The sequence below is a fragment of the Quercus lobata genome, chromosome 11, assembly GCF_001633185.2.
Source record: "Quercus lobata isolate SW786 chromosome 11, ValleyOak3.0 Primary Assembly, whole genome shotgun sequence".
Lineage (NCBI taxonomy): Eukaryota > Viridiplantae > Streptophyta > Magnoliopsida > Fagales > Fagaceae > Quercus > Quercus lobata.
The window spans coordinates 54,951,827-54,961,412 of record NC_044914.1 but is presented as its reverse complement, the minus strand read 5'-3'; the positions used below and the strand labels follow the sequence as shown (position 1 = coordinate 54,961,412).

The 9,586-nt window shown below is 33.8% G+C and overlaps 1 protein-coding gene across 2 annotated transcripts; it reads left to right on the top strand.

The window, feature by feature from the left end:
* Positions 1-509: 509 nt before the first annotated feature.
* On the top strand, positions 510-2,412 carry LOC115968640 (cytokinin riboside 5'-monophosphate phosphoribohydrolase LOG5-like). 2 transcript variants are annotated; one of them, XM_031088081.1, is made up of 7 exons: positions 510-769; positions 941-1,038; positions 1,143-1,173; positions 1,368-1,467; positions 1,589-1,659; positions 1,748-1,895; positions 2,112-2,232. In XM_031088081.1, exons 1-7 carry the CDS (start codon positions 656-658, stop codon positions 2,129-2,131), a joined length of 582 nt encoding a protein of 193 aa, XP_030943941.1. In that variant the 5' UTR covers positions 510-655; the 3' UTR covers positions 2,132-2,232. The 2 variants fall into 2 exon arrangements, with proteins under 2 accessions (XP_030943941.1, XP_030943940.1); XM_031088080.1 differs by having other exon boundaries at positions 515-769; positions 1,748-1,891; positions 2,112-2,412.
* The last annotated feature ends 7,174 nt before the right edge of the window (positions 2,413-9,586 follow it).

The following is a 9,586-nucleotide window of genomic DNA, read 5'->3' as shown; positions in this document are numbered from 1 at the left end:
ATGTGAATAAACTTTCAATTGGGTTTTTAATATTATAAATGTTGTTAATCTTTGATTTGATGCAGCGAGTCTCTCTGCACGTGTTATAGCCATCAAGTTATGATTGCGTGCATTAAAAACGAGACAGAGAGAGAGACACTGTGGAGGCCTTATTGGTTTTCCTTGTAGTAGTTGTAGGACTAGGAGGAGGAGGGAGAGTAATTCATTTTTAGTTCAATAAATTAAGATGCTCATGTTACCAGACTGTGCACGAAACAACCATGTTCTGCCACTAGAGGAGGACACGTGTATGGCATGGGCAGCAATTGTATAGATTTACAGAATTACAGACTCTACCCTCAGACTCCCTCACTGTCCCAATTGCTTTGCCTTTTTGTCTTACTTCATCCCTATCCATACACAATTTTTGATTTTTGAATTTTTTTTTGTGTGTATATATATTTAATATATATATATTAATTTTTTTAGATTTTTCCCTAGAGTCTGTTCCTTTTTAGTAATATAGTATTTTGTGGAGTCTATATATAGTGCCTGTTCCACATACCTTGATGATACCCCAGTAGTAGTGAAGCTTCCTCTATCTTCATAATAGTTTTTATTCCAGTGCTTGTAAACCAAACAGCTTAGCCAAGTTGGAATCTTTGAGAAAGAAAAAATGGAAGGAAAAGTTGTGAGTTCAAGATTCAAGAGGGTTTGTGTTTTCTGTGGCAGCAGTACTGGGAAGAGAAATTGCTATAGAGATGCTGCCATTGAGTTAGCCCAAGAGCTGGTACTTTTACTAGTTCACCTTAATGATTCACCATTCATGAAAATGAATTCAAATCAGCTTGTGTCTGTGTTTTTTTTTTTTTGACATTTTTGTTTTCTATTTCGTTTTCAACTTGTTCTCTTTAAGGTTTTTTTGTGTGGTATATTATATGTTTATTAAATGAATGTGAAGGTGTCAAGGAGGCTGGACCTTGTCTATGGAGGTGGGAGTATTGGGCTAATGGGTCTGGTTTCACAAGCTGTGCATCGTGGTGGGGGCAAAGTTCTTGGGTACTATGTTATCACTTTCATGAGTTTGATGTTTATGGAATTTTGGGGTCTTTTCTTTTTAACATAGCTTACACAATTCTATTTTTTTGGATTTTGGTTTGCAGAATCATCCCCAGGACTCTAATGTGCAAAGAGGTGCCTAATCTTAATCTCATTTGGGTTCTTTTTAACCTCTGAATTGTGTTTTGGGTTTAAAGCTTAGACCTTTTTAAAGATCCATGGTGTTTCTCTTTGATAATGTTTGGTAATTATTAGTACTAGTTTTGAAGTTTAGATATTTTTGCTTCATGGTGTGTCTGAAAATGCCTATGTGTATGGTGGAGCCATAGCTAACAGGTGAAACGGTTGGGGAGGTAAGGCCAGTAGCCGACATGCATCAAAGAAAGGCAGAAATGGCCCGCCATTCTGATTGTTTTATTGCCCTACCAGGTCCCATCTTTCTCTCTCTCTTAACAAATAATACTAGTATGTACAAAGCTAAACTTTAGCCTTTTGGTTCCCAAATAATCAATGGAGCTTTTTTCTCCTCTCACGACTTTGATACTTTCAGGTGGGTATGGAACTTTGGAAGAGCTATTGGAGGTCATAACTTGGGCTCAACTGGGTATCCATGACAAGCCTGTAAGAATAAACAAATTCTAATAAAAGCCTTTGGGGTGTTGTATTTTTTGCAAAAAAACCTAATTTATCAAATTCCAAAACTATGTAGGTGGGCCTTTTGAATGTTGATGGCTATTACAACTCTCTTCTGACTTTTATTGACAAAGCAGTGGATGATGGCTTCATCAAGCCTTCTCAGCGCCACATCATAGTGTCTGCTCCTAATGCTAAAGAGCTTGTTCAAAAACTTGAGGTGGGTAAGGATAAAAGGTTTAATATTTTGTTTTTACACTTTTGTCACGGAACTTTTGTTTGTCTTTAGGATGTATCAATTTTATAGCATATGTTTGGAAAGGACAATTTGAGTTTTAGAGAAGGAATCTTTATCAGAATACCATCTTTAGTGTATGGTTCTTTTATGTGTGTTGTTTGCTTGTAAATGATGACACTGTTTTTTTTTTTGTTTTGATTAGGAGTACGTGCCTGTGCATGATGGAGTCATAGCCAAGGCAAGGTGGGAGGTTGAGCAACCACCACAGCAGCAGCAACAACAGGTGGGGTTCAATGCCACTACTTTGCAGACTGGGATCGCTCTATAAAGAGAGACATGTGAAAAGAAGGAAAAAAAAAAAAGTTAGGGAAAAAGGTGCTTTAGGTTCTTTGCTTTTTGCTCATATTTTGGGTAATATACCAAACCATATCATAATGGTATGGTAAAGGTTTGATTGACTAATGGTTAAATCAAAATTGACAAAAAAAAAAAAAAAAAAAAAAGAAAAGAAAGAGAAGTTGGGTCATTTGGTATGTTTGTTAAAAACTTTAGGCCTAAATTAGATGGTTGGTGGGTGTTATGTTAAGCTAAGCATGTATTTCACTATTTTGAACTTTGAATTATGTACAAAGATTATATAGAAAGAACAAGTAGTAAGATCCAAAACCCAGCTATAGCTGCAGCTTTATTCTCTTCATTTCTTTGATTGCTATTGAGCAAGCAAGCAAGCATGCCTATAGCTTGTGGGGCGCTATAATTCTATCTTTTCTTGCTCTGCCAGTTTTAAGGTACTGTTTGTGAGGGTGATGATTTATGTATTTGCATCATTCTGAGGACATTCAAATGATGAGGGGGCTAATATCTATCCCAACAAAAAGCAAAACCAAAAAGAAATGGTTGTGATTGGAAGAGGCCCATAAGTAGTGGACGTGTGGCCTCCTTTTCGGCCTATCTTCAGAGGCAATATTTTTGTTGGGTTGGTCGACGAGGACTTAGTGGCAAGTACTACTACAGCTCATTTGCAGTGATAGGGGGGGCTCCTTCTGAGTCCCGAAAAAGCACTGTACAAAGAGAATACTCAAGTGCTAAGTTCCAACAATTTTCATTATACTTTTCATTATTTTTGTTAGTGTCAAATTATACGATTAGACAAATTATTCGATTAGATAAATATTTATTTTTAATTTTAATAGTGTCAATAATAACGTGAAATTCCAATAGTTAAGTAAAATATTGTGAAAAATAATGTTTTTAACACAATAAACGAGTCAATTTTTGTGAAGTAATACCTAGTATGCAAGCTTCAAGCTTGGCTCGACAATGGATGTAAAGAATCTGTTTGATATATTTGTTTAAAAATTAAAAATTGTTTAAAAATATGTAAAAATACGTGTGAAAAAGTGTGAAAATATATATAATGTTGTTTAAAAATTTAAAAATTGTTATTTCATAAAACAAACCAAACACCTTCAAATGTTTAGACAAAGCTTGAGCTTGAATAAGCTTATAAATGAAGTTTTAAGTTTGAGCTCGTTAAAAGCTTGGATCAGCTTATAAATAAGGTTTCTTTATAAGCTTTCAAGTTTGGGCTCGCTAAAGTCTGAAAGTCTGGCTTGATTTGAGTTCGAGCTCAAATACTCTTATCAAATTTTTAAGTTTGAAATCCAACCCAGTATATTATCAAGCTTATTATTATCAAAACTTATTTGGTTTTTATGAGTAATCCCAAACTCTCAATTATTTAAAGTTTTTGTAAGTATGAGTTTAATTTTCAAGCTCATATCAGGCTAATTATTAAGACCACAATATTTATAACCTTGTTCATAAACAAATATATATTTTTTACTTGGGTACAAGCTTTTTCATGAATATATATATATATATATATATATTTATATATATATATATATTATTTGGGCTTAGTTTGTTTATTAAATAAACATAAAATTAAGACTTACACTTGATTTATTTATAAATAAGTAAACATGAATGAGATTTTTATTAAACTAAAGCCCCTATTTAAGAATGGTGTGGTTCATTTATTTATAGCTTTATTTCATTGTGAAACTAAGGAGTAAGGACCAACATGATTGCCGGTTACTGCAATAATCACCAAAACATGATTTTTACGAAATCCTAAACAACTTTTTGCTTTTATATATTCAACATTCAGGGCTGCAGTGAATTATATTAGTTCTAGGTAGAGATATTTGTTGTTGAAAATGTAATTGAATTTCTTGTAACGAAAAGAAATCAATTGATATCATGGTAAAATTTTATTATATTCAAATATAAAATTAAAAAAAAGAAAAAAAGAATCCATATGGTTTTCACTCGGTGGAAAGTGGGTGTTAAAATACTAAAGAGGGTTCCGTCTTTATGTATGACAAGGTTTAAAGACAATTTTATAGGCTGCACTTTTACAGGTCCTAGTACAATGATAATGATTTTACCGCACTTGCAATTCATCATTTATTTATCATAATCAGTCTCATTTTTTAATTTGGCCTCTGATCTGATGTAAGCTTGATAATGGGAGACGCTTTCACTTTCACAGGATAAAGTGTAACAAGAAAATGAAATCTATGCTTTAATGGAATTGTTGCATATTTTAATTAAAAGATAAATTTTACAGATAAATTTTGAATTCTGAGAAGTCTTCAAAAGTGGATTTAAGTTGGGCCAGATACTATTTGAGGCTAAAAGCATTAGCATTGGGTTCCCCCATTGCCATTTTTACCAACCAAAACACTAAAAAGAGAGGGTTTTACTTGATTATGGAGAGTTGGAGACTTAAAATTTTTTCCAGTTGTTGACAGTAAGGTTGTATATATACAACCCTATTGTTTGTAGGTTGTAAAAATAAAAATACATTTTAATAGAGTGAGAGAGAAAGAGAGGAAAAGATAGAAGAGAGAGATGGGAGAAAAGAGAGAGAATTGATTTGTTTATATTATTTGTTGATATAGTTTATATTATTTTAATAAGTTGTATATAAAAATAGAAATTGGGATGTTGGATGAGTTGTAAAATAGGATGGTAAAATAGATAAATTAGGTTTTGAGGATATATAAATAGACACTTTTTTGTATCATCAAATGTTAATGCTCAACAGATTTTACACCGCATTTAGAAAAGCTAAGATCAAGATGAACTCTACACTATTTAAACGAATACAAATCTTCTATATCATTATTTGTGTTTCACTTTATATTCTATCAATGGTAATATGTCATGTATTTGATTTTGATCAATTCTAAACTTTAGTTATTTTATAAGAAAAGTAAAAGCAATATGTCTTGAATCGTAATTGACAATGTATAAAGTAGAATACAAAAAGCGAAACAAGGTATTTGTATTTCTTGTGAACCTCTTGATACAATAACAATAAAGAGAGCTTGAGCTTGGTTGATTTGGCTCAGTTTTTTCCCCTATTTCTATATCACACTTGATGTTTTATAGAAGGTTTTAAAGAATCAGGCATGTAAACTAAATTCAATCAAGCTAGTGGTCCTGCAGCTAATTAAGCATAATAGCAACTAGAAAGTGATTTTGTGATAGGACTTTTGACACTCAATATTTTACAATTATGCTGTCCTCCCATTGAGCCAAAGTTCCCCACTACACGATTAATGAAGCTTTCATGAATTGGTAACTTGGCTTTCTATTGCCCTTAAACATGTGGGGGCACACTAGCCCTTGAGATAAGCCAACCATTCATGGTGTTCTATTGCCATCCTCTATGTCTGGTCCTAGAAAGTTATATAATAATCTAGCATGGGTTACCAAAAGAAGTATGTCATGGTCCAGGCTTTGGGACAATGTGACCACAGTTGGGGACCGGTTTGGCCTTTGCAGTTTGGTGCATGCCTTTTGTTCTTGTTGCTCTTACAGTTGGTCTTTCCTTTGGCAAGGGCAATCATGATACATGGAGTACCTCCCTTGAAAGATTTGTTCCAAGAGACTTTTAGATAATTGTAGGTCAACTGCAAGTGTAGGGTGGTTGCTCTAACTGTAAGAGTAGGGACCATATGGTACTCATTAGTAATTGTAGCTTGGCATAAAGGAAAAAAAAAATGCAATCCAATAATTAAGGGGTTGTAAAATGTGACACAATGTGAGGTCTTTCAGCAAAGAAAATTTTAAAATTTTTTTTTTATATAAGATAAAAGTTTTATTCTAGCCTAATCTAAGAATATATATGTGTGAAGCTCTTTCTTCAAAACTTGAATTCTGTCCTTTGTCCCTCCCCCCAACACCCCACAAGCACTTATACTTGTAAAGTGACTATCACATAGGAGGCAGAAAAGATATGCACAAATTCTAACCAAGTAAATCATGTAAGCATTACAAGGAATTGGTTACATTTCAAGAATATTCAAAACACTTCCATTTATGCCAAAAGGCCTTTTCAAAAGTTCTTTCTGCCTATTAATGTTTGTATCATTTCCTATTTGGAAATTTTCCAACAATTGAGTAAGCACTAGTCATCTTACCATCACAAGAGACATATCTTAGATTGTTCAAATAAGGATATTTATTCCTTATATAGGTGAGCATATGAATTACAAATTTAACAACTATCACTAGTTTGAAATATTTTTATTATTATTTATTTTAAATTTCAACAGTGGTAAGGGGGTGTTCATTAGGCTAAAGAAACTAACCAAACCGCTCAATACCGGCCATCATTGACGAGGTTGATCACAGTGTTCGGAATATGAAAGAGGAAAACTAACTCGGCAAACTGATATGACGGACCACACCAATGCGCCCAAAACCAATTTACATGGTAAGTCCATCCTATTTTATAGTGATGAGTAGGGAATTTGGGGCACCATCAAAAAGAAAAAAAAAAAGGTAGGGAATTTGAGGCACGGACCTCATCAATGCGATGTAAAATGTACAAAATTTTTAAACCACACTACCGAAACACTTATTATTTTGTGTAACAATTACATACAACGTATCTCATAAGAGAAAAAATATCAGATGTTTACTCAAAAAACCTGAACCTCCTAGGTATGAAATCTACTCGTATATAATAGATACATAAATAATTGTTACACAAAGTACCACCTCCAATCGAACACAAATTTTTAGGCACTCTTTTATTCCTAAATGTTGGGTCTCAAATAAAATTATCACAAATATTAGCAATCTAAAATAGCAATCATACACAAGAATACAAATATTTACGTGAAAAACCCTTTTTCCTTAAAGGGAAAAAAACCATGGGACAAATTCCGAATAATTTAACTATTATCAAATCAATTACAATAATTCTTGTGTATACCTCATGACTAAAGAAAAAAAAAACCTCTCTTATTTTTCTTTGCTCTCACAAAAACAAATTATCTTTCTTAAAGGCGGCAACCATTTTTCTCTATTCTTCTTTTTTCACTATGCAGCACCCCTTTCTTTTTCTTACCACTGTGTGGCACCTCCTTTTCTTCTTGTTTGTGTTCTTCTTTTTAGCACACCTCTATGCGGCACCCACTCCTTACTTTATATAATAAGTCTACTGCCTCACATCTTTTCCTAGGAATATTTGGATTCCTAATTGAACTAGGAGAGTTCAACTTCACATGGCTTGAAAGTCACATAAACATAAGCTCATTAAATGAGCACTACTTCGGTGTGGGCTGGACCACGTGCATCCAACAATCTCCCCTTCCAACCCACCGATGGGAGGAGATCTTCTTTCTATCTCTTCAATTCAATTTCGTGCTAGTCAAGTCAACACAAGGTTTGACCTTTTTCATTATCTTCATCAATACTGAGAATACCTCATCAACATCAATCCCTTTCATTCTCAAATAATTAATCTCATCTTAGATTTTTTTAATCCAATCCCTTGGCTCCCCCTCATCAGAAGCCCAATTATTCTTGAAACTAATAGTATGATGTTTTCCAGTAGTCCTTTTCTTAAGAGGTTCAACAATCTCTAGTGGAGGATATTGCTCCCCTTGCTCAAGACCTCTAGGATCTTTCTAGGATCTTTCACTTCATCATCATCCCATGTAGTCTTAGCATCTTCATATTCTTCATCACCTATTACTTCCTCTTTTGAAGCACTATTAGGCAATGAGAATTTCACCCTCTTGGTTTCAACACCATTAATCCCAACACTCATCTTTGGAGTCTTCTTAAAAATTTTGATCTCATTGAACTTCTTCTTACAGGTCTTCACGTGAGTCCTGTACAAATCGCAACATGCATGTCCTCTTGCAACAACTAATGGCCTCTGAGTAAGTTTCCATCTTCCATTACCAAGGTAGTTACAATAACCTGCTTGATCCATAGCTAATGTAGAAAACACATTCATCCTTAAATCTAGAACATGTTACACATCCTTCAACATCATAGTGCTACCAAGATTGGTTTCAATGCACACTTCACCAATTCCCACAATTTTTGAGTAACTAGAATTACCCATCTTCACTGTACTAAAGTCTCTTGCTTTGTATGTGGTAAACAAACCCTTCGTAGGGATAATATGGTGGGGGGCTATAGAATCAACAACCCACTCAACATCATTATTAACAACATGCTCACACTTTTGCTCTTCAATAGAGAGCACCATAACATCCTCATCACTCACAGTAGTTGTAGTATTTTTCTCACTATCATTCTTTTCGTATTTTCCTTTATTTTGTTCCTTATTCCAATGCCAACAATCTCTTCTTAAGTGACCATTTTTCCCACAATGGAATCATTCTCTAGTTTCCTTGAATTGAGATCTATCTCTTGATTGTGACCTATAATTGAATTTTCGATCATTAGGTCCTTTGCTTTTACCTCTACTCTTGTTCTCCATGACAAAAGCTTGATCTTGTGCATTGTTTATATTTGCATCTCTCCTGTGAATCTCTTCATTTAAAATCAAATCTCGAATATCATCATATTTGAGTTTGCTTTTCCTTGCAGAATTACTCATCGCTATTCTCTTGGCTTCCCAACTGTTTGGTAAAGAAGCCAAAAGTATCAATGCACGAACCTCATCATTAAATTCAATTCCCACCGTGGATAATTGATTTGTGATTGTATTGAACTTATTCAGATGATGCACTACAAAAGTGCCTTCTACCTTCTTCAGATTAAATAACTTCTTCATCAGATATATTTTGTTGTTAGCTGACGGTTTTTCATACATGCTAGACAAAGCCTTTATCAAATCCACTGGTATTTTCTTTCACAACATTGTGTGCAATTGATCTTGATAGAGTTAATTGAATAACTCCCAATACCTGTCTATCAAGAAGATTCTAGTCTTCATCCTTCATAGTTCCAGGTTTCGTCCCCAAAAGAGGCAGATGTAATTTCTTTCTATAGAGATAATCTTCAATCTGCATCCTCCAATATGTGAAATCTGTTCCATCAAATTTCTCAATTCCTGAACCCTTGCCTTCTTCTCCGGCCATCGCTTCCACTCTAACCTGGCTTTGATATCACTTGTTGGGTCCCAAATAATACTATCACAAATACTAGCAATTCAAAATAGCAATCATACAAAAGAACACAAATATTTACATGGAAAACCCTTTCTTTTTAAAGAGAAAAAAACCACGGGACAAACTTCGAATAATTTCATTATTATCAAATCAATTATAATATTTCTTGTATATACCTCATGGCCAAAGGAGAAAAATCTCTCTTATTTATTTTTTTTTTTAC